This window comes from Sapajus apella, unplaced genomic scaffold (genome assembly GCF_009761245.1).
Source record: "Sapajus apella isolate SASKATOON/1434 unplaced genomic scaffold, GSC_monkey_1.0 scaffold54, whole genome shotgun sequence".
Classification (NCBI taxonomy): domain Eukaryota; kingdom Metazoa; phylum Chordata; class Mammalia; order Primates; family Cebidae; genus Sapajus; species Sapajus apella.
The window spans coordinates 13,871,068-13,897,353 of record NW_022436994.1 but is presented as its reverse complement, the minus strand read 5'-3'; the positions used below and the strand labels follow the sequence as shown (position 1 = coordinate 13,897,353).

Sequence of the window (26,286 nt, the reverse complement as noted above, 5' to 3'; positions counted from 1 at the left end):
TAAGGCTTTGGTTCTCAACTCTGATGTGCAGTTAATATTACACTGGTTAAATGATTTTTTTCCAAGTTTCCATCCCTGAAGAACTTGATTCATTTGGTATGCGATGGGTTCTAGGAATTCCATAGGTGATTGGGATGCATGGGTAGGTTAAAGAAGTAGTGACCTAGCTCCTTCTAGCTTTGACATCTTAAACAATTCTAATTGTAGTACAAGCATGACTGTGAAAGTGCAGCAGAAGTCAGATAAATTAAGTGTTTTATTCATTCAGGGGCAGGGAATATAACCTCTTGCTTGCTGGCTATAGTTAGGGCTTAATGGAAATGATGATGTTGACAAAGACTTTGAAGAATAGTTGGAAATGTGGGCAGATGGATGATTGCATTGTTGGTGTTCAGTTCAACTTAGTTGAAGGCCAGAAGACATACGAGGGAATAGGGGGGAAAATGACCTGTTTTGGTGCCATGGACCATGGTTCTAGTCTTGTTTTTCTAATTTTACGTGTCACACTTGGTTGTCCTTTTGGAGATGATAGATTGTATTATTGCAGCTGTATCCTTATTCAGTGGAAGTGGAACATATGGTGACAGATACCATGGGACTGCTTTGGGAACTAATTGGGTATATTCTTCCTCAAGTCTTTTGTGGCTGTACTCTTTGAGATCCATTTTGACCACCCCATTGGTTTTCTGGTTAGAAACAAAGAATATCAGGACCCACTCTGCTATCTAAAATAGTAGTTTTGCTGTCACAATGATTATTATTAAACCAAAGTTGGCTTTTTTTGTTTAGATAAACCCATAAAAAAGCAACGTTCTGAGTAAATTATATAGCGTCCACTTGATGAAATAATAAGCCTAAGTTTAGGGAATGAAAGTAATGATCTAATGCAGTATTTAGAATGGGTATACAGTATGTAGTTATTAACCAAAAAGTCACATCCTGCATTCTTTTAATTTGTGCAAAATTTGTCATTAATTGCCCAGGAAACCTCTGATTTTTTTCATAATCACATCATAGCTATTGACTTTTTTCCCCTTCTCCTGCCTTAAAATACATCCCTATAAATAGTAGATTACATTCAGATTTGTAATACCCCCTTTAAACATTGATTTGCTAAGTTTAGCCATGTTGCTCTCTTTTTTAAAAAATAGATTTTTTCCCCCAACTTTGCCTTTGAGTTGTTACTGACAAATCACAATTTGTTGTTTTTTGTTTTTATTTTTTTTGAGACTCCGTTGGTGAGGCTAGAGTGCAGTGATCTCGGCTCACTGCAGCCTTGACCTCCCCAGGCTCAGGTGACCCTCCCACCTGTTTTGTTTGTTTGTTTGTTTCATATTTTTAGTAGAGATTGGGTTTTGCTATGTTGCCCAGGTGGGTCTTGAACTCCTGGGCTCAAGTGAGCTACCTGTCTCAGTCTCCCAAAGTGCTAGGATTACAGACACGAGCTGCCATGCCTGGCCCACACTTTGTTTTTTCATGTCAGTTGGCTTAAAATTTTGTTTAGTCCTTCTGCCCAGTATGAGCTTGCTAATTCTGAAATCCTTTTTGATTTCATTAACTACCACTGTATGAAGGAATTGTATACAGTATTCTACTTGCAAACAGATTGAGAGATGTGTTCTGACTCTTCATGCAAACACATTATAAATGGGGCAGGGTCAGAAACACAGAAGTCAAAAATTGAAAAGAAAGAACAGGATAATGTGTAAGGAATGAGGCAGCCAAGCTGATATCCAGCCAAGAATCCAGTCCTTCCCTATTCCTGGCAACTCTCTTAGATCAATTTAGGATTTATAAGTTGGCCTGTGATAATCTCATGCAGCCCTTGATGATGTTGATTTGTTGACTTTGAAATTAGAGAAGAAGAAATAACAAGGCTTTTGTGATTGACTACTTGCACAGAATAACCTTTACTAATTTGCTTGTTGGCCTTCAGTAGCAACAGAGCCCTTTAGAGAGTGACATTCATCATGATTTATTTGAATGAAAAAATAAATAAAAAGAACAACATAGCTAGATCTGAGAAGAGATCTCAGAATTCAGAAAGTGTCTCCAATTTCAGGAAGGAGTGTCTTGGGAAAATTACTGCTATTGCATCCCTTGTCTTTTTTTTTTTTTTTTTTTCCTTTGGAGATGAAGTTTCATTCTTGTTGCCCAGGCTGGAATGCAATGGTGCGATCTCGGCTCACCGCAACCTCTACCTCCTCGGTTCAAGAGAGTCTCCTGCTTCAACCTCCAGAGTAGCTGGGATTATAGGCATGTGCCACCATGCCCAGCTAATTTTGTTTTTTTAGTAGAGACAGGGTTTCTTCATGTTGGTCAGGCTGGTTTCGAACTCCTGACCTCAGGTAATCCACCTGCCTCGGCCTCCCAAAGTGCTGGGATTACAGGCATGAGCCACCATACCCAGTCCCTTGTGTCTTTTTATCTGCCAGATTGTTAAGAGGAATAATAGAGTCCGAAGTGTATATCAAATTTGCCTTGTAAGCACATTGAAGATTACTTACTATTTTGCAGATTGTGTTCTGTGTTCATGCTCCCTGGGGTGGTGTTGCAGGACTGCTTCTGCTTCATCCAGAGCACTTGAGCTGTTCTCTGCTTACATATTTATATATTAGGATTTCATATATTATTGGTTGGATACAGTTCTGTTTTTTTAAAAAAATTTGAAAATCTTTGGTTTAGCTCAAATGCCAAGACTTTATAGAGAATGTATCAGAAGATCAAAAAAGGTAATTTATATACCCACAGTCATGGAACTATTTAGAGGTTGACAGAGATTAGAAACCATCCAGGTTTCAACCGGCCATGTCTGAACTTCCTATCCAGGACATTTTTGCTACAAAATGTTGATTTGATTTTCCATTTTGAAAGACACAGAAGTGATCTGTGAAATGCTGATTAGCACTAGGTGGCCCCAGGCAGCCTTGGAATGCTCCATGGTTCAAATGCCCAAGACCAGATGGAAGTCCAGAAGTGGATGACTCAAAGTTTATTAGTTTTGCCACCTGGGCTGTACAGCCAAACCAGCTGCCACAAGGCAGCTCCAATTTTGACAGAGCAGTAAATGAACATTAAAGTGAGTTTAAGTTCCAAAAATAAAGTAAAGGAGAATGGCTGCGGCAGCAAGGAGATTTATCCAGGCTAAGTCCTATTGATATTTCTTGTAGGAAGCACAGCTGCTGTGCTAGGTAGGGGGCAAGAAAAGGCCTGAAAAATCATGCCTTGAGTTGTTCCAGGAGCCAGTTGCAATTTGGGCTATGTTTTAATGACTGGCTTGGTGGGTTTTCCAGTCACATCTGATGATCTAGAAAGGGAAAAGCAAGCTAGTACTATGTCATGGTTATGTAATGTGGCCAGGACCACTTTTTATTCTTTTATGGAATTCACGGAAAATCATTTGATTACTTCCTTTCCATAGTTCTGCAGTGGTGGAACCATAAGTATTCATTGGAACATAAGATATTTGTGGCAGATCACCAGGAAGCAATTAATTAACCTCATATTATTGTCATATTAAGTTGAGCTATTGTAGATTTGTCAAGATCTGCCCATGAAATACTGCAATAGTCAGAAACTTACTCTAAGGTTTTAGATGACTCCTTTAACAGATCTGCAGTTCTCAAAAACTGAATTGAGTATGACAATGAGAGTATGGGGCTAGGAGCAAATTGGGAGAGGTACAGTAATGTTTCTTTAAATGAGGATGATCTACTAATTAATTTTAAAAAGTCAAATAATCTTGATCTTTTGTGTCAGAATGCTTTGGGCCACAAGTAACAGAAGACCTGGCTGAACTGACTTAAATAAATGGAGGGTTATTATTACTACTTTTTTATGTCATCGGAAATTTAGAGAAATGTGGCTCCTGGCTTTGGTACATCTGTCTACTCAGTGATGACACAGGCTCTTTTGGTATCATCTTGGTGCAAAATAAAAGGAGATACATGCAGAGGGGAAAAAATGTATGAGTTGCCGATGTATATTGCTGTGGGTTTGATGATAAAGGCTGGCCCATGGTTCCATCTGCTTGGTCAACCTCTGCTTCCAGATAATCTTTTTAAGGGTTGAACGTTTATATGTTTATATTTCTCAATTGACTATTACTTAGTCTCATGTAATAATGTAACACCATTCTTCATTTGTGTGATAAAAGTACAAGTGCCTGTATATTTTCTAACTTGATGGACAGTTTTTTTTTCTGCTACAATGACATGAAGTGAAATCACTTTCATAATATAACATTTTGTTTATGAGTATAGATAAACTAGCTGTTCTATTTTATTTATTTACTTTTTTTCCTGGTAGGTGGCGTGTTTGTCCCACATAGCTGCAAATTATCTTATTGGTCAAAAGGAAGCAAAACGTTGGGGTACAGCTCATGGAAGTATTGTTCCTTACCAGGTAAGGCTACGGCAGTCTAAAGTTGGGCTGTTGTAATTTGCCGTTTTATATGATGTGTTTTTGGAAAATGATTCCTTTATATGCAAAAAATCCTTTAGCTTTTTTGGTAATGTATCTGTGTCTGCCTATAACAAGGTTTTGTTGTTCACCTTAAGTTCTGTTTTGCCTGTTTCTTCATCAGAAAGAGATCAGTAACAGGACCCTTAAATGGATCAAAGGAACTCGCTGAATGCAAGTGACTTTTGGGCTCATATGATGGTTTTCTTTTTTTTTTTCCACCCAAAAGAGGCACTGACTGTAGCCATTTTACAAAGCATGATTTGTTAACCATGTCAGTTATAAAACAAATGTTACCTACCCCATCTGACAATAATATTCTCACAGGATTGAGGAAAATGAAAATTTGCGTGTGATGGTTCTTCATTTTTGGAACAAAGCAGATGGCTCAGGAGCTGCTGTTCTTTATTAAGTGTCTAAACTTGTCCTTAGAAATTCTTGACTTTGGCTAGTGTAAATGGATATGTGAAGTAACTGTGATCTTTCAAAAATAAAATTTAAAACAAAACCTAGCTCTTCTTCCAATCCCTAACCTTTGCTTGGTCTAGTTATACCGTGTGTTGTTGTATTTATTAATGTATCTGCCATATCTTCTGTACTCTATTGTAAGCGCTTAAGAGTAGAGGTCACTTTTTTATCATTGTATGTTTTCTCACAATCAATGAAAGCACATGTTAGGTACTGTAGACATATCTGTGGAATGAATGAGTGAATTTTACTGGAGTAATTTCAATACTAGTGCTCTTGGGAGAAAACAAAAAAGTCAGCATTTTTCATTTACCAGGAAATTCATCAACCCTGCTAATCATCCTTTTAGCTTTAAGACATTATTTCCTTAGGCAAAACTAGTTTCTTTTCCATTTTTAAAAATCAGATTTTGAGGAAAGCACTGACCCAATATGAACCTAGGATTCTTCCCTTTCTGTTTATATTTGTGGCCCCTTACCGGAGGCATTACTATGATTACACTGTAGAACTGCTTTTCAACACATTGAGTTAATCTTTAGATATAATTACAATTGTGGAGGTATTTTCTCCAGTTCTTCTCCTTTGCCTCTACCATTGGTTTTATGACCACCATTAGTGACATTTTGCTTCCCCACTTCCTAGCTCTTTGTGACTGACCCTATACTTCTAACCTGACCTGCTTCATTTCACAGAAGTCATTACATTTTTGAATTGGCTAGAGATCATCAGATTTCATCTTCTTGTTTTTCAGATAAGAAATCTCATACCTAGATTGGGCAGATGGATTCCAACTATGGTCCCTTGCCTCCTCGTTGAATATTCTTTCAGATCCTGCTACCTTTGACAATAAAATGTGATTTCAATTCCCTTCATCAACTCTACCCCTACCAAGGGTCTCCATCAAACTTGCTCCTAGGTCAAGGGTCTGAGCAACTACATTTATACTCGTCAGTGATAATAGAGGTCTTTCTCAAGGGTATTTAAACAGATGTTGGAATCTATGTGAAGTCATCTCAAATAATGGAAGTCTGGCCTTCAGTCTTTTATTTATTTATTTTGAGACGAAGTCTTGCTCTGTCTCTTAGGTGGGAGTGCAGTGGCACAATCTCAGCTCACTGCAACCTCTGCCTCCCAGGTTCAAGCGATTCTTCTGCCTCAGCCTCCTGAATAGCTGGAACTACAGGCGTGTGCCAATGTGCCTGGCTACTTTTTGTATTTTTAGTAGATATGGGGTTTTACCATGTTGGCCAGGCTGGCCTCCAAATCCTGATCTCAAGTGATCCACCCACCTCAGCCTCCCAAATTGCTGGAGAGTGCCACCATGCCTGGTCTAGCCTTCAGCTTTTGATGTACATGGGGAAAGCATTTCTTAGTTGGAAGCTTCTCTAGTGTAATTCCAAATCCCATCACTAGATAGGTGTTCATTACATTCAAACATTAAGTTTATGGTTTATTTTTTGCTCATTTTGAAAATGGAATGTCATTTTAAAAAAACTTTATATAGACTTCAGCTATCCCTTCTGGGCATGTGCACCTAGACTAGAGTTCTGGCATCTTGGGTATGCCCTCAATTATTTCACTATGTGGTAAAAAAAAAAAAAAGAAATCAGAACCTTGGCTTTTATTTTGGAAAGTAAAAGGCACAGGACTCTCTTTCTCTCTCTCCTTACCTCCCTCTGTGTGTGTGTGTGTGTGTGTGTGTGTGTGTGTGTGTGTGTGTGTGTTTGTGGTGTGTGGTGTGTGTGTATGTATCTGTGTCTGTGTCTGTTCTTCAATGATAGAATTGTGCTTTTACTGGTTGAATTGTGCCATTCACATAAAATGGATACTATGCTTATTTGATTTTAGTTGATTGCAGCGTTGTTATCTGTAAGAAATAGGAAATCTACCAGGGTATTTCCTCAGGAGCTCAGAATTAATTTGTTTCCTCTTTTAAAGAACTAGTTCAGCACTGTGATTAAGGAATAAATGCAAATTTAGCTGAAATGAAACTAGCATACCAAGATGGGCCCTAGATATGCTTAGAGACCCTAGCCTGTTTTCAATTTTAAGAATAGATTGGGGGAATATTTTTGTGGGTGAATGCCAAGATAATTATAATTCAGTTTTCTGTAATAATTACAGCTTTGCGTCTAAGTTAAGTTGTCTGAGTTTTGGGCTGACTGTCTATAATGGAAGACTCTGATGGTCACAGAAGTTACTTAAGATGCCCAGCTCACTCTCCCCAATTCTTACTGAACCCTCTCTGAAAGACTATATACCTCGAATGCATGGAATGTAAATTTCAGAAAAGTAGTGATCCTTGTTTCGTGTGTTATTTTATAAGAATGCAGTTCTTCTCAGATTGATTACTCATGCCCTTTTCTTTCCTATTCTTTGGCTGCCAGCTTTTTAAGATTAAGTAAGTTATATAAAGGTAGACAAAGCTGAGATAATCATTTTGCTACTTGTTGAACATATTGGTGGATGCTTTACTGAGAATTCAGATTTATATTTATTTATTTATATATTTAAGAGACTGATTCTCACTCACTTTGTGGTCCAGGCTGGAGTGTAGTGGTGTGATCATAGCTTATTGCAACCTCGACCTGCTGAGCTCAGGTGTTCCCATTAGCTGGGTTCCTGAGTAGCTGAGACTGCAGATGTGAGCCACAGTGTCTGGCAGGTTTCAGACTTTTATGAAAAGTTTTAGATTTCACAGCTTCTTTTGTTTCCATTTCTAGTGGACCCTGCCACAGAGAAGCATTTAGCCCAAGGGATTAATGGTACATAATATTTCTGTTAACACACACACACACACACATACACACACACACACACGTATTATTATTTTTTTTTTGAGATAGAGTCTCACTCTGTTGCCGATGCTGGTGTGCAGTGGTGTGATCTTGGCTCATTGCAACCTCTGCCTCCCAGGATCAAGCGATTCTTCTGCCTCAGCCTCCTGAGTAGCTGGAATTAGACGCATAAGCCCCCATGCCTGGCTAATTTTTGTTTTTTAGTGGAGATGGGATTTCACCATACTGGTCAGGCTCGTCTCAAACACCTGACCTCAAGTGATCCACCCGCCTTGGCCTCCCAAAGTGCTGGTATTACAGGTGTGAGCCACTGCATTCAGCCCCTATTAATATTTTTAATGCATAGTTATGTTTCCGAGTCCTTTAAACAATTGTGCTTAAAGACAGGAAGCTTTTAGAGATGGGAGAGGAGGGTGCAGAGAAAGCAGATAGCTGGATTTCAAAAATAATATATTTTATTATGTAGCATAGTTGTCTGTGGGGCCACTGCCCTTTAGATACATGCCTAGCAAGATAATTCTCTTAATTTCCTAGCCTGCATATATCTAAAACTCTTGTCCAAATTTTTTAACCTTCTAGGAACCTTCATTTGCATGTCCTCCTTTGCTTGTGAGCTACACTGACCTCTACCTGTCTCCAATATCATAGAAGATCCATTCACACATATACTCATGAGGACAGGAGACGATACTGAATATAGTGGAAAAAATGGAGTTTTTATTTACTTATTTTTAAATTATATTTTAGAGCATACAAGTGCAGGTTTGTTACATGGAAATATTAGGTAGTGGCAAAGCCTGGGCTTTTAGTGCAGTCATCACCCAAATAGTGCACATCATACCCAATAGATACTTTCTCATCCCTCACTCCCCTCCCACCTCCCACATTTTTGAGTCTCCAGTGTCTGTTATTCCACTCTCTGTGTCCATGTGTACATGTTATTTAGCTCCCACTTGTAAGTGATAACATGCAGTATTTGACTTGCTGTTTCTCTTTCTTTTCTTTTTTTCTTTCTTTCCTTCCTTTCTTTCTTCCTTCCTTCCTTCCTTTCTTTCTTTCTTTCTTTCTTTCTTTCTTTCTTTCTTTCTTTCTTTCTTTCTTTCTTTCTTTCTTTCTTTTCTTTCTTTCTTTCTTTCTTTTTTTCTTTCTTTCTCTCTCTCTTTCTTTCTTTCTTTTTCTCTCTCTCTCTCCTTTCTTTCTCTCTTTCTTTCTTCCTCTCTTTTCTTTCTTTCCTTCTCTTTTTTGAGGTGGAGTCTTGCTCTGTTGCCCAGTTTGGAGTGCAGTGGTGAGATCTCAGCTCACAGCAACCTTCACCTTCTTGGTTCAAGTGATTCTCCCACCTCGGCCTCCTGTGTAGCTGGGATTACAGGCGAACACCATCACACACAGCTAATTTTTTGTACTTTTAGTAGAGATGGGGTTTCAGGGTTTCACCATGTTGGCCAGGCTAGTCTTTGACTCCTGACCTGAAGTGATCTGCCCACCTCAGCCTCCCAAAGTGCTGCGAATTTATGGGCCTGGGCCACTGTACCTGGCCATTTTTTTTTTTTTTTCTGATAGAATCTTGCTCTGTTGCCCAGGCTGGAGTGCGGTGGTGCTATCTCAGCTCACTGCAACCCCTGCGTCCTGAGTTCAAGTGATTTGTCCTGCCTCAGCCTCTCCAGTAGCTGGGATTACAGGCCTGTATCACAATGCCTGGATAATTTTTGTATTTTTAGTAGAGACAGGGTTTTACCATGTTGGCCAGGCTGGTCTCGAATACCTGACCTCAGGTGATTCACCCATCTTGGCCTCACAAAGTGCTGGGATTCTAGGCAAGAGCCATGGCACCCAGCCTGACTTGCTGTTTCTTAGTTATTTCACGTCAGATCATGGCCTCCAGTTCCATCCATGTTGCTGTAAATGACATGATTTTACTCTTTTTTTTTTTTTTTTTTTTGAGACGGAGTTTCGCTCTTGTTACCCAGGCTGGAGTGCAATGGCACGATCTCGGCTCACCGCAATCTCCGCCTCCTGGGTTCAGGCAATTCTCCTGCCTCAGCCTCCTGAGTTGCTGGGATTACAGGCACACGCCACCATGCCCAGCTAATGTTTTGTATTTTTAGTAGAGACGGGGTTTCACCATGCTGACCAGGATGGTCTCGATCTCTTGACCTCGTGATCCACCCGCCTCGGCCTCCCACAGTGCCGGGATTACAGGCTTGAGCCACCGCGCCCGGCCAACTCTTTTTTAATGTCTGAGTAGTATTCCACGATATAGATGTACCACTTTTTCTTTATCCAGTCCATTGTTGATAGGCACTTAGGTTTATTCCATGATTTTGTTATTATGAATAGTGCTACAATAAACATGTGCATGCAAGTATCATTTTGATATTATGATTTCTTTTCCCTTGGGCAGGTATCCAGTAGTGGGATTGCTGGATTGAATGGTAGTTCTATTTTTTAGTTCTTTGAGAAATCTCTATACTGTTTTCCATAGAAGTTGTACTAATTTACATTCACGCCAACAGGGTATAAGCATTCTCTTTTCTCCATGTTCTCACCATCTGTTCTTACATTTTAAGAGCAGTTTTTTTTTTTTTTTTTTAATAGATGAAATGTATCCAGTCTTACAATAGGAGGCCTCACCTTTCTAACCATACCCTTTGATTGTTACAGGGAGTTTCACTGTCCTGAATAGCACAAGCCTCTCCTCATCTTCTCTCTCTCTCTTTCTCCCTTCTCCTTTCTGGCTTCAGAGGTCCCTTTTCTCTTTTCTCCTATTCAAGAGCAATGAATTCCTCTAGTTTTGTATAAGTTTTTATGCTCTCTAGTGCAGGTACAGTCTTTATGCCCACAGATCTTTGGGTAGGTACCACTACACTAAATGCTTAACGATTGAGTTTTGATAAACAGTGAACCACTTCCCAAGGGGCAAGCTGATGTGAGGATCTAATAGAAGCCCACTAGACTATGTTCCTGGTAAGACCATCTGTCTCCCAGCCCATTCCTTCTGCAGCAGGAATTGAGGAAGCTCACAGTTTGTTGTGCTTCTGGTAAAACCACAACTCCTTCAACTACAATGTTGCCTTCATGACAGGGTAAATTGCCCAACAGGCCAGTCTTGAGAATAAGAGTATAACCGTTCCTTAAAAAGACTCCTAGAGCCAGTTGTGGTGGCTCATGCCTGTAATCCCAGCACTTTGGGAGACTGATGTGGGAGGAATTGTTTGAGCTCAGGTGTTTGAGACCAGCCTGGGCAATATAGTGAGACCCTGTCTCTTTCTGAAAAAAGAAAAAAAAAGTAGAAGAAGAAGCCAGGTGTGGTGACACAAGCCTGTGGTCCCAGCTACTCTGGAGGCTGAGGTGGGAGAATTGCTTGAGCCTCCCCCCAACCTGGGAGGTTGAGGCTACAGTGACTCTGATTGTACCACTGTACTCTAGTCTGGGTGACAGAGCAAGACTCTGTCTCAAATAAAATAAATAAAATACTACCAGAATGTATCACATCATTCCTTATACCTATTTGCCTCAGTTACAACTGGGACTCCAAGCCTTTTGGCCATCTGTTATCACTTGGACAATTTTCCCATATGAGTCTGTTGATCTGTCTTCTTTTGACCCAATAATTTCTCCAGTCATCAGTCTGTAGGCTGTAAAATCCACATAGAGGACCCTTGAAACAGTCCAGCCTCTCCTTTCTTTAACCTCTCCTGTCTTGTAATGATCCTTTCCTGTTCTCACTGGCTCCCACTCCCATTCACTTGGCATTTCTCAAAGTTTAAAGTGCATATGAGTCATTTGGATATCTGGTTAAGATGCAGATTCTGTTTCAAGGTGATATTGATGCTATTAGTAGGGGCACTAAGTTTCCAGATGTAGACTGTAGTATCATTATTTTTATAGAGACAGAGTCTCTCTCTGTTGTCCAGGCTGGAGTAGAGGTGTGATCATAGTGCATTGCAGCCCCAAACTGAAGTGATCCTCCCACTTCAGTCTCCTGAGTACCAGCTGGGACCACAGGCACACACCACCATGCCTAGCTATTTAAAACATTTTTTTAAAGACAGGCTCTCATCATTTTGCCCAGGCTGGTCTTGAATTCCTGGACTCAAGTAATCCTCCCACCTTGACCTCCCCAAGTGCTGACATTACAGCTGTGAGCCATTGCTCATGGCCTTAGACAATTATTATCAATGACTACACTTTTGCCTTCATACTCCACTGGCAAAATCCCTGTGTGAATAGACTTAAGAGTCCATCTATTCTTGGCCTGCAGTTGAGTGGTGCATATGGCCAGAAGAAAATATGCTACTATGCTAATCCCAATCCATGGTCATCTCTCTCAAGTGGCCCCTTAGGCTTACCCAGCAATCCTGCCACATTCACCGAGGTAATTTATTTTCTCTCTCTCTGAGATGACTACCTCACGTCTTCTCTTCTCTCAGATCTTGTCCATCTGTCCTCATCCTTAGATAAAGACTTTGTCTCTTATTTCACTTAAAATTAATGCAATTAGAAGAGAGCCACCTTATCTTTTCTCTACTGTACCTCCCAAACTTTTGCATGTGTACCTATAAATAGATCACTGCATTCCTTCCTGTCACAAGAGAGAAAGTGTCCCTTTCCATATTTTGCCTAAGGGCATTGCATCTGCATTTTATGTTCTCTATCACTTTATGTTACTTTATTGGATAAGCAGATGATCACATTTATATGTATATATTTTGAGACAGAGTCTCACTCTATTGTCCACGCTGGAGTGTAGTGACGCAATCTCAGCTCACTGCAACCTCCCAAGCGATTCTTGTGCCTCAGCCTCCCAAGTGGCTGGGATTACACATGTGTGCTACCACACCCAGCTAATTTTTGTATTTTTAATAAAGATTTTTAATCACCATGTTGGCCAGGCTGGTCTCGAACTCCTGACCTCAGGTGACCCACTTCCCTTGGCCTCCCAGAGTGTTGGGATTACAGATGTGAGCTACCATGCCTGGCCGGATCATATTTTTTTTTACCTTAAAAAGCCCACCAACCTTTCTTTGATTCCCAAGCAATGTCTTTTCCAAATACCACCCTATTTCTGTATATGCTACTATACAGGACTCTTCCAAAAAATTTTGGGTGATGTTTGCTGGGTGGAAGCCCTCTATCATGTATTCTATGATGCTGTCTGTGCTTTTCAGACCAAGAATTTTTATAGTACTGGGATACCCCAGGGGTTCAGTTGGTGTGCAATAGCTAGGGGTAGCTGACTGTCTGAGTAGTTCATTAATGAGAATTCTCCTTTTATGCTCTTTCATGCGCCTTTCAAAGGGAATTTTCCTTTAAATGCCCTGATAATTCACATGGTAATTTCTTCTAAACTTTTCTTCTGAAGTAGCTTCTAACTCAAGAGGTTGGAGAAAACAATTATTTATATGATTCAACAAAATAACTTTCTTGTTCCAGTTTGGGATTATTCAACCAAGGAGTAGAGCAGGAAGCTGTGCTATGTTATTTCTGGTAGGGACATTATACTGTATATTTAATTTGGCAGAAGCAGAGACTTAGACAGGCAGTAAATTCCAAGTTTGAAGATATGCAGTACTTTGCTATCATTCCTTAGAAAAATGTCAAAGTGCTGTTAAATCATGGCAGATTAGGTAATATTGGGAATCTTTTTCTTTTTTTTTTTTTCTTAAACCCATGTTAAGGATTTTTTTTAAAAGTCAAAATGTAAATGATATACATCTGTCTCTTTTTATGTGACTTTTTGTTTATTTTACCATAGTCACACTAAGTCACCAAAGTGTGAAGTTATAAACAGGCATATAATTGTATCACATGTTTAAAATAATTGTTGTACTAGTAATAACAGTAATAATAATTATGCTGGTTACCACTGGACATGTACTGTGTAGCGGGGAGATACATGTATACCTACATGTATATATGTATTTATAAAATTTTTGCTGCTTCTTTTAGTTTGATGAAAGGGAAGCTTAGAGACATTAAGCAATTTTGTTCTAGAATAGATAGAAACCATGGTTTTAAGGTTTTAAAACTTGTTTCCTTTCTGACTATATGCAAACTAATAGTCCTTTCAGTGCTGGATACATGGTGGATGCGTGTCTTTTTTTGGGGCAGATTCTAGAATCCTTCCAATTTGTTTCCATCATCTCTTTAACAAATGTCAAATTTATTATGATTCTAGTGGGTACCAAACCTAATAGCTGGCCTTGATGCAGAATAATATTTGAATTCTGAGCTGTAGGGCAAGTATAGTTTCTCCCTACCATGGTTTCAGTCCATTGCTTTCAAATGACTCTTGACAAATCAGTTAAAAAATAATTTCTTGAGCCCCCCTTGGAGTAGGCAGTGTTTTAGTCCTGAAAGCATCCAAATGAGAAAGAACTGGGCCCTTGATTTCAAGGGACTAAGAGGCAATATAGTAGGCAAAGTTGGGAGAACTTGAGCTTTGGGGTCAGACAGACATGGAGAATTTAAAGGGATCATTGTATTAAGTGTTTTGTGCAGTATCTGACTTTAGTAAGCCCTCAATAAAAGGTGGCTCCTGCTATTATTGGTGTGTTGAACTAATAATTATAGCTCTTGTGAATAATAGTTTCTATGAAAATATGAAATAGTCTCTGTGAAAACTATCCATGCAAGCTTAGGGGCAGAGTAAATAAAGATATAGAGCTGAATTTCTTTCTTAACTTTATGGGATTTTTAGCTTAATTTCTAGTCATTTTTTAAAGAGGAAAAGAGGGCAATATGCTGTGATATTTTTCTGTTTTAAAAAACTCTTCTGAGAACTTTTTTGGAAATTATAGCCTTCAGCTCATTGTCCAAATATGGCATTATTAAAATTAATAGAGTTGAGAATAATGTATGGCAACATCACACAGTTGTTAAAAGGAGTAACGCTTCTAATTTATTGAATGGTTTAATTAATTGAAATTGAGTATAGATTCATACTTAACAAAAGGAACCATGACAAAAATGATTTTCAGGAGTGATGTCTGAGAGGCCCACAAGATGGGAACCTACCTTTATAAAAGATATATATTCACCTTTGTAAGAGCAAAAAATTGTGCAGATTTCTCTTTTGGTTTTAAAAAGTGAAGGAAATAGAATATTTTAAACACTTGGTCTCATAACCTTAAAATTGCAAAGGATGTCAATAATGCTTACCCATTAAAAAGTACTTGGAGATTTATTGGGAACAAAAGAGTAGGTGATAGCAAATACATTAGATCACATTTCAGATGCTTCTACAAACTTTTGATTAATTAGCACTGACAAGTTAGAATATTCAGAAGTTGGTTTTCTGGTAAATTAAGACATGGATTTTATGAAACCCTTACCCCTTTAGTTCTAAAGTTCTTGGCCAAGTAGCTTTTGAATATTTGCCTTTAAGCTTGTGTATGTCTTGATCCTTACACATTTGAGATTCTTGTCAAAGCAAAACAAAATCTTTTGTTTGAAGATCCTGGTTACTTTGGAACCAGTTGGCCAGGAGGTTGCCACAGTCTGAAGAATATAGGTCACTGGGCAGTCCAAGAGCAGATAAAATTAAGGCAGATGTGCCAGCTACTGGCATAATAGCTGCCACCCTCTGGGCTACTTCTTAGAAAAGATTTGACTGTCTTTGATTTAAAACAGAATTTCTAAACATAACATAAATAAGATAACGTAATGTCCAAGGGTAACTACTGCACAAGGAGTAAATGCACTTACAGCTGTTCAAAGACCATTACGATTTTTTAAATTCAGAATTCCCTCTAATTGACATGTAGTGTTTTAAATATATTTCGCTAGAAGGTAAAATAGAAGGTGGTGCAAGGAAAGTAAAAGTAATAAATCTCTAATTCCTTTAGGATCTTTTCAGCTTTTCTTGCACTCTTAATATGTATGCAGAACTAATGTGTTTTTGTATTTTCTGTGCCTGTCATATTTGACTAAAATTATCTAAAAGATTCAAAGGCCATTTTGAATATTCAGTCTTTAGTCCTAGTAATATTATCTTAATCATTATAAAAATTGTCAGATGTAACATTTATGAATGAGTACTATGTGTTATTAAATGCCTTACATATATTAAATCAGTATTTACAACAGCCCTTAAAATAGTTATTGGTATTATCTCCAATTTCAGGTATGGAAACTGAGGCATAGAGAGTTTAGACAACTTGTGCAAGGTCACAAGCTTGTGGTATAATTGGGATTCTAACTGAGGCAGAGGGACTTGAGCCCATTGTACTGTATAGACAGATGATACAATGATGCATGTTTAGTTTCATTTTCCATCTTCATCCTACTTTTGAGAAATAATTATCTGACATTTTCCTCCACAGAATTTCCCCTTTAGGACTGCCAAGAACAATTGAAGAGGTATAAACCATTCTGTTGTTTACTCATTACAGGGATCCTTAATTATGACTTAAAAGCAAATTTCCTTCAGGAAGTCAGGTTTTACATCTTTTGAATAAATCCTTTGATTGCATATGCTAAAATTGTATTAGGATCATAAGTAAGTGATAGTATAGTGAAGGAACTCTACCTATTAATAGTTCCGTCTACTTAATGAGAACAGTACTGTCCTTGAGCAATACAGGAGTTGGGGATGGTTTTAGCTGTTGTGAAACTCATCGTTTCTGGTTTTCAAACTGTATTTCTGTGAGGTTGGCAGGGTGGGGACAGAGCTGGGATGGGAAGGAATATTTGGAACATGAGGAGAGGAGTATTCCAGGGCCTAGGGTGGGGGATATTCTGGGTAGAAACCAAGTAGACAGATTTCCAAGTATTCCCACCCCATTTCAACCAGAACAATTCCACCTTATGGTAGTTTTTTTGAAACGGGGGTTCTGCTGCTTAAAATTCATTACTTGTCCTAGATTGATCATCTTACACTGAAGGACTTTACTGAACTAGAAAGTGGATTTTGTACGTGTGTGTGTGTGTGTTGGAGAAAAACTGATTTCCTTCAGCGTTGGAAATTGTTGTTGGTCCTAGAACTGTGGACCTAGAACCAAAGAATCAGTTCAAATCTTCCCAGGATGGAGGCCTTGGTGAGAGGAGTTTGGATGAGACCTGGCATAGCTCCACTTTGAAGGGGCACGCATATTACCTCACAGCTAAGACTCTAGCCTTGTGGCTCTGTGTGGAGGTCAAGGCTCTTTAGCTCAAATAAATCACACAGGACTAAATTCTGGAAACAGCTGGATTTGGATGTAGTTACACATCCTGTTTGTTTCCTAGAGGTGTCCAGTGCAAATCTTGTTGAAATTCTGAGTAGGTGTGCTTAGCACTAATACAGTACCCTGATGGGTCTCTGTTTAGGTGCAGACTACCTGGAGGGAAAAAGTTTAACTGAGTTCTGATATGGTACCAATTACTATTTTAATATAATTCAATATTAGGCAAATAATATAACAATGGGAGAAAGCCTGTGAGATTGTAAGTACTGAAGTGAATCTGTACTGGAGACTTGAACAAATCATGTTCATGTATAAGTATGGCTGTAAAGTATGCTGTTTCCTTCTTAAGTTTGCTTCTGGTATTTAGGAAAAGGAGTACTGCTTCAGAGACCCTGCCCAGATGGGAAATGGTATGTGTGCATGCTGAGTGGGGCTAGTGAAATAGGAACATTATGAAGAATCATATTAATAATTCATTTGGTCTATTTTTAAACTGGAAATTATTTGTTCTCAAGTGCCCCTTCCTCCTTCTCTCCTGAGGGTTAAAGCAGGTGAAAAGCGCTCTAGGTCCTAGTGACTCTTAGTGGTCCGTGGAGTGGCAGCATGGGCATCACCTGGAAGTTAAAGTAACAGATTCATTCTCTGAACCGGTATCTACATTTTAACAAGATGCGTGCTCAGGTGATTTGTTTTCCTTAGACCTTTGTTGTCATTCTAACATGAGTCCACTAGATGTCACTCTTGTAACCTGGTAGTGGGACAGGATTTTTCAATGGGGATTTGCAAGAATCCCTGAACATGATCATGTTATTATTAGATGATTTCCTCCCCATCCTTAGAGCTACTGATATACACATTGATTATTTAAGGTAAAACGATCTTTCTCTATGGTTCAGAGTCCTGGAGAGAGATTCCTGGGAATGGTTTCCATTTTGTTGGATTGGCATTGCTGCCTATTCTCTTCCCTGTTGCATGGATTAGTCTGTCATTATATAACCTCAGCAGAGAATACCCTGCAGATGCCGTGATGGGCTCACTGAGAAAACAGCATCTTGGGCTGCTGAGCACGGCAACACAGAATAAACATATAAATTTGATCTTCGTAGAAATTATTGAGAACATAAAGGAAGCAAGGCTATATCCTGAAATTAGCATTAGCCTTTAAGATGTGATTGTTGGAGGAAGTGCTGAGCTTTCTGATTTTTTGAGGTGTCTCAAGGGTAGTTTTTTAAAGAAAATTGAGTCAGCTTAGAAAACAGTGTTCCAAGTGTAATCTTGTAGGGAGTTAGTTTCAGCCATGAAGATGAATATAGGGACATTTACAGGTAACGTAGTATCCTGAGGGATAAGTTATACATTTAGAGATGTATGAGGTTCCTAGGAAAGGTCCTGTTAACAACTGGTTAGGTCTGCATATTAGGAAAGAAGGGTGAAAAGGGTAAGGACTATGCTTTAGAAGATTCGATTTTTTTTTTTTTTTTTTGCTGGATCGGATGCCTAGCTTGAGAAAAGTTAGTTCTTGAAATAAATTACCTCCTTGCAAAATACTCCTCCCCCTGAATCTGATGTGTTTTTTCCTCTGTTTCAGTTAACAACGGTAGAAAACAAGTCATAAAGTAGCAGGTGTGTGTGTGTGTGCGTGAGTGTGTTTTGTGAGTGTGTCTATTTCCTCGTCTGGTTGGGGTGCATTTAATTTATGTCACTAAATGTATGGTAAATACTTGGTTTGGGTGATTGTAGCCAAGAAAATGGTTTTATTGATGTAAAAACAATATAGTTTTATTTTACATATCATTTTCTTTTGTTTAAATAATAAGGCCACCATAGTAATTACTTCTAAGATTTAGGGTCCTTTTTTTTTTAACATAATTTATTCTGGTATGATTCCATGTGGCCAGGAACAGAATTAACTTTGAAACATTTTAGTGAAAATCAGTTTTATTTTTCTAAGACATTATCTAAAATTTAGATAATTTTTTGGCTTCCCTGCGTCACATTGGAAGAAGAATTATCTTGGGCCACATATAAAATATACTAACACCAATGATAGCTGATGAGCTAAACAAGCAAATCACAAAAATGATGAGTTTCTGTCCTTTGTAGGAACATGGATGTACCTGGAAACCATCATTCTTAGCAAACTGACACAAGAACAGAAAATCAAGCACCGCATGTTCTCACTCATAGGTTGCTGTTGAACAATGAGAACACATGGACACAGGGAAGAGAGCATCTCACACTGATGTCCGTGGAGGGGATTAGGGGAGGGACAGCAGGGTGTGGGGAGTTGGGGAGGGATAACATGCGGAGAAATTCCAGATATAGGTGATGGGGAGGAAGGCAGCAAACCACATTGCCATATATGTACCTATGCAACAATCCTCCATGTTCTTCACATGTACCCCCAAACCTATAACACAATAAAAGAAAATCTCATAGTATTTTAAGAAAATTTATGAATTTATGTTGGACAGTGAAAGCCGTCCTGGGCTGCATGAGGCTTGGGGACTGCAGGTTGGACCAACTTGATCTAAATCATGGAAAACAAGCCTAAAATGCCCTTTCTTAATCTTAGGCATAGTCTAAACATCTACTTCAGCGATAGTATTTTACACTCCCAACTCCTTTACCGCTGAATTTTTTTTCTCCCTTTTTCTTTTTAGTTGTTGCTGCTGAGACTCAAGAAGTTGCTAGAGATAGCAGCACATTTAGATGTAGTGTTTAAAAGCATGAGCTTTCAAACTGACTCCAAAGGAGTCAGACAGACCTTGGCACATTGCTTCATTTCACTGATCCTTAATTTCTTCAAGTATAAAATAGGGATAATGTTACCTGCCTCATGGGTTTTGGTGACAAGTCACAAGACAGTGCATTTAAAATATATGGCATAGAGTCTGGCACATAGCGTATGTTCAGTAGCCAGTAGCTGTGACTGCTAGTACTACATGAGCTCAGAGACCCCAGACCTGCTGCTCTTATCCTCATTTCTCAGCTGATAATCCAGTTCCTCAATTGCCAGGAGATCCTGTTCCTATAAGGTTTTGTCCACCAGAGGAGAACTCCAGGCCATGGAGAATCTTTTCCTCTGCCTGGCCAATGTGCTGATGACAAAGGTGTGGGTCAGTGGGGAGCAGATCGGTAGGCTTGTAGAGGGGCAGGGAAACGTGGATCCTAGAAGAGGAACTGGGAGCAAAGTTCCATGCTGAGATTCTCAATGAAAATTTTCCTCAGTGTTATAAATGGTGATCAAGCTCGATAGAATTGTTAGCACCGTTAGTATTGTTAGCATAGCCATCTTACAGGCTGGGCCATGTAAACTTTAAATGGCATAGTACTGATTTAAGCTTTATTTCTAAAGAGAAACAAACTCTGAAAATCAAACTGCCAAATTTTAGTTGAATGTTTGCCACATAAATTCCAGATTTTCTGTTCTTTATTATCTTTGTTGCTTTGGAATGACTGTTTTTGGTTCAGAGAGGACCTCTAGGTTTTAATAGCTATGACTCACACCTTGGGGTCACTGGAACATTACTTGGTTAGCAGCAGCCTTGGAAAACTACTTCAAGGAAGTCTGAAGAGATCTCTTATCCTGAAAACATCCTAGTAAGAGTGTTTGCACTTTCATTGTAAACAGCCCCATGGTTTCATTTGATAATATCCCATCGATGAAGAATGATGGAGATTCTGATTTAACACCACCTGTATTAGTGTGCTGTCTCAAATAGAAGAATACAACATTAAAGAATTAAGAGCATTGTGTGTCTTAAAAATAAACACATCTTTCTTGTTAGACTTTTGGAATCTGCCTTGAATTTTTTTTTTTTTTTACATAATTAAATTTGAGATATACTTTTGGTCATTGTTTAAAATGCATCTCAAAACACTTTAGAAGGGGTGTGCATTGTTCTTTTTTCCCTACCATGTCATTCCTGTTTCCATTGTAGGAATGAAATCAGTAAGTTCAGTCCTAGTTCAAAGAAGCTCGGGGGCAGGGAACAAAACTTATAATGGTGTTACTGTGTAGATTGCAAAAGAATCTGAGGTTTGTTCAGCAAACATAATGGTGCATTGAGGTGTTGCGTTAACGTGGGGGGCCAGAAAATGAACCCTGTGTGTAGTGAATCTGTTAAGTGGCAGTTTAGGGTTTAACCTAAAAACTGGGAGAAAGTTGATAAGTGCAGAGGAAGCATGAGACCCAATTTGACACAGACCTTGCTAGGGTTCTGGTGGCAGGCAGTGGAGGGAGTAGTGACAGCAGAAGAGGATTTAGTGGTGTATTGGATGAAGATGATGTGCTGGGCATGGCAAAATAATCCACCCATGTAGACAGCAAATTAACAGTTTTGTAAAATGTAGCCCCCAAGTATTTATATGCATATTAGATATATAAATGCTAAAAGCATAAAAAAGAATGGATAGAATGATTGGTGGTAAGTATCTTGATTCCATTTTCCTTTTATAGTCTTAGTAGAAGGAGTAAATTCGTAGAAACTAATGGAAACTATTACTGCTGGGTTAAGAAATCTTTAAGAGCATCAGGGATGATGAAATTGTGGGATTATAACATTTTGTATACAGAAATGATGAGAACAGATTAAGTATAATAAAAACAGTAAAAAATGTATAAAATAATGTTGGACAAATATATTCTCTGTGGATGAGAAAACACATGGTTAGTACGTAATAATATATTTGTGGCCAGGTGTGGTGGCTGATGCCTGTTATTCTAGCACTTTGGGAGACCAAGGCAGGTGGATCATTTGAGGTCAAGAGTTCGAGACTAGCCTGGCCAACATGGCAAAACCCTGTCTCTACTAAAAATACAAAAATTAGTCGGGTGTGGTGGCACACACCCGTAACCCCAGCTACTTGGGAGGCTGAGGCAGGAGAATCACTTGATCCCAGGAGATGGAGAGTGCAGTGAGCCAAGATCATACCACTGCACTCCAGCATGGGTGGCAGGGTGAGACTCTCTCTCCAAAAAAAATAAAAATAAAAATATATATATATGTGTGTGTGTGTGTGTGTGTGTGTGTATTATGCATTTATATATCTATATTTAAAATTATATCTCTATAAAATGTATATAAAAATATATATTTAGTTACAGTATCGACTAGTGGCTTTTAAACTTTCTTGTTCTTCTGAGGAACTGATGAAAGCTATGAAAGCCTTTCTTAGAGGCACATACTGATATATATGCATGATTTTGCCTGTGATATCAGGAGCTTCTCAGACTTCATAGAAGTCATCCCTGGACCCTAGGTTAAGATTATCTGCCAGAGACCAAACGAATAGGGTAAGGGTAGTGAAATTTCTTGAGAACACTGGAAAATTAGTCCAAATAGTGGTAGTATGAGACAAATCACACCATGTGACTGAAAGAAGATTGCACACAAGTGTCTGCCACATAGGGCAAGAAGTGTTAGAATTACATAAGGAATGGACTTATACTAGACTAGGACTGTACAAGGATTGGTACAGGAAATAATCTGTGACTATTGTAATAATGCTCGCCACTCAATTACATTTAACCTTCTAAAGGGAAATGAAGGCCAAAAACCAAAACAAAAAAAACCCCATCACATTATTACTCAATTTTAGAGAATGGAACTATGATCAGATCAACGTGTGCATTAAGTTAAAAAATGAAAGTAATATTTTTAAAAGTCTGTAACTTGTAAGAAATCTGGAAATGCTTTAAACACATTAATAGAAGGGCAGGGAAATATGTCATATCAAAGATTAGGAGCTCATATAAAGACTTTTACATCCATTTCATAAAGTAAAAGAGGTAAAAGTAGTGGGGAAAAGTAGGCAAAAGATTGTTCGAGTGAGAACAGGGAAGACCTCAAAGTGTGACAGGTCAGGTGTAAATAGGGAGCCAGTCAGGCTATAAAGGAATTCAAGAAACAGCACAAAAAGGACTACAATTCAGAAATAAAAGCGTTTTTATACATGAAAGGCAAAAGGTCGACTGGAGAATCAGTGAGACTGCTTGATGATCAGGGTGCTCATGGGGAAGAAAGGAGATCTGGAGACTCAATGAATTCTTTGCTTTGGTCTTTGTTGAAATGTAGAACTTTCCACTGTCATCATGTCTTTTGAAGCAAAGAGGTGAGATATGTCGTATTAGATCAAATAGTGATAAGGGAACAGGATGTTCTACCTGATTGGCCTGATGGATATAAGTAAATTGCTGAAACTTTGTGGCATCTATTCTGAGGGTCTGAAGCAACTTAAGGGAACAAATGGATCTAAATGTGAAATAAGTTACTGCACTCACCCTTCAGTATTAGTGAATTCTTGTTTACATTCTAATGAAACCTACTCAGGAGACCCTATAATCTATTGACTGTTGAATCTCATTCATATTAATAAACTCCAGAAATTGTAGGATCATTGACCACTTTGTATAATGAATGGAGAAAAGCATCCTGTTTTCCATAATATGCTTGAACTGTTTGAAAGGGTAAACAAGCACCAGGAAAAAAGCAGGGAACAATTTGTTTAGACTTTCAAGGAGTCAAAAAGTTTCACAATGCCATTCTAAATTGTGTTACCATGGTATTAGAAGGAAAATTTCATCACAGGTAGATATTAATAGAGATAAAAAATGTAGCATGTATGAGCCTGCTGTTGATGGAGATGTGTAAACAGTGAGGTCTCTCTAGGGATTTTGCTGGGCCTCTTTATTAAACATGTTTATAGATAATCTGAAAAGGCAGGCACACAATGAAATTTCTAAGGGTACAGGACTTAAGCTCTTTTGGTTAGTGAAATTATAAATCAAAAGGAATAAGCTTTTGAAAGATGGCATAAATGAACAAGAAAGTGGCAGGGAGGATCCAGAACTGTGAGAAGTGCTACTGGTTTTAGGGAAAAAGAAACCAGACTAAACTTGTAAAATTGTGGGCTGTGAATTAGTTAGAAACCTGGATGCATTTAGGAACCAGGAAAGGAGTTCAGAGGCATTTTAGATGCATCCTTCTGAGTAGGCCAGCAGAATGTTGGAAGGTTCTGAAAACAAAAGTACACTTGAAGCAAAACCATTGTGCCTGTGCGTTCTTTTGGTTTTGATGGACAAATGTTAAAAAAACAAAAGGGGTATGAGAAGGACCTGGTTTCAGATCCTGACTCAGTCCTCAAACGGATGATCTGAGGACCAAATTAAATGCATGTGAATGTGCCTGCACATGTGGTACAGTCTTGAATGCAGCATCTCAGAATGGCCATGATGAAGTCATCCTTCTAGGTGGAGGAAATTAATCAATCTCTCATCTGGTACGGGAAGCCCCTGAGAAAGTCTATGCCAGATGCTGATCCATCTTCTCTCCAACCCAGCTACAAATTCACCTCTAACAAAGGGAGATAACTTGATTTTTGAACTTCTCTAATTGTCGTTAGTGACTTAGTAGAAAGCTAACTTTCTGTAATTCATAGAACAACAGAATACAGGGACAAAAAGGGACTTGAGGGATTACTCAGAAACCTCTTTCTTATGGATGAGTATGAGCAATATGTAGGCAAAATCAAAGCTCAGAAAAGACAAATTACCAATTTGTGAACTCTGATCTATCAACAGAGTAATCAACCATAATGTTTGATCCACATAAACCCACACACCACTGTTTAGTTCATATTATTAAATGTTGATTAATTCAGAGTAGTAGGCTCTGTGGAAAGTGCATAGAATACTTGGTATTTCACTTTTGAGTCTTTAAGGAAATGTCTGTTATCAATATTGACATTTTCTATTTCCAGCATATTAAAAGTTAATTGAAGGTTCCAGTATCCTAAAATTACTGTCAAATTTCTAAACATGTACTTTTTTTTTTTTTTTTTTTTTTTTTTTTTTTTAAAGACAGAGTCTTTCTCTGTTGCCTGGGCTGGAGTGCAGTGGCATGATCTTGGCTCACTGCAACCTCCGCCTCCCAAGCTCAGGCGATTCTCTTGCCTCAACCTCCCAAGTAGCTGGGATTTCAGGTGTCTGCCACCACGCCTTGCTAATTTTTGTATTTTTAGTAGGGATAGGGTGTCACCATCTTGGCCAGGCAAGTCTTGAACTCCTGACCTCAAGTGATCCGTCTGCCTCAGCCTCCCAAAGTGCTGGGATTATAGGGGTGAGCCACTGTGTCTGGCTTGGCTCCAGTAGCTTAAAAGTTGATCTTCCTCATTTTGAAATAAATCTGATCAGGAATATTTTTTTGTTTTTAGACACATGGCATATAAGAAGTTTTCTATGTGAAGTAATGACTGTTGACAAACTTTGCATGACTTTAAAAAAGTTAATCTGAAGGCTATTCTATGGAGGAAGTTCCATAGTCATACTCTAATACACACGTCTCTATGAGCCTTCCACCCTCAGCTTTATCTTTCAATGTCTCATCCTAATTCATCTGTTTATTCCTGAGATTATTATTGTTATAGTTACTAGAAATTACCATTAGCTCATTAACTCAAAACTATTAAAATTACTTATGTAATATAAATCAAATGCCATGCTAATAATTTCTGATATTTATTTATAAATAATTACCAGCCTATCACCTCATAGCGTGTGTTAGCCAAGTTTATAGAGCAAATTAATCAGACTTGGAACTTGAACCCAGGTCTTTTTAAGGCTGAGGAATCAGAAATACCTTTGAAACTGTATCTGGTGTTTTGGTTATGGACAGTTTTAGGAAAAAATAAGAAAAAGGAACCCTATATATCTGTATAGATGACATTTCCTCAAAACTCCACCAAGAATAGAATCCCTTGGGCTGATCTTCAAACTTGAAAATAATTATTTTTTCATTCTCACCCCTGTACCCCTTCTTTTTCTCTGAACATTTTTACTAGTTGAAACTCTTACCTCCTTTTCCTTACTGTCTTCCATGAAAACCTTAGGCCTGTTCCCAAGAGGTTGCATATTAGATATTCAATGTACTTTAGGTAATTATGTTGGCTCCAGATAGTGAGGTACATTCTGGATTCCATGGTGCCATTTTATTCTATTTCTTCCTTGCTCAAACTTGTGAAATTATAGATTTAAATTGCCAGCTCAGGATATGTTTCCAACCACATGATTTCATAGAATGTTACCTCATTAATATTTTGTTTGTATTATTTATTAGTATGTTTATTTTATCTTCATATTTATAAGACTCTTAACATCCAGACCCATCTTGTCCTTGCATTGTGTAGCATTCATTATTAGCTTTTAGTGCTGATCCTATCCTTGGGCTTATTTATTTCCTTTTTGATATTGCAGTGGTGGGCAAACTGATTTTACATGACCCATGAGCTAAGAATAGTTTTCCCATTTGTAAATGGCTGAAAAAAATAAAATGAAGAATAAAAGTTTTTCCCACGTGAAATTCAAATTTAGATGTTCATAAAGTTTTATT

The 26,286-nt window shown here is 38.4% G+C and overlaps 1 protein-coding gene across 1 annotated transcript in view; it reads left to right on the top strand.

Moving 5' to 3' along the window:
- Positions 1–26,286, top strand: part of SUGCT (succinyl-CoA:glutarate-CoA transferase) — a 692,109-nt gene that overhangs the window by 144,704 nt on the left and 521,119 nt on the right. Inside the window, exon 9 of the mRNA XM_032244476.1 lies at positions 4,309–4,404. Coding sequence (XP_032100367.1) covers positions 4,309–4,404 — 96 coding nt within the window. The remainder of the gene's footprint in view (positions 1–4,308; positions 4,405–26,286) is intronic.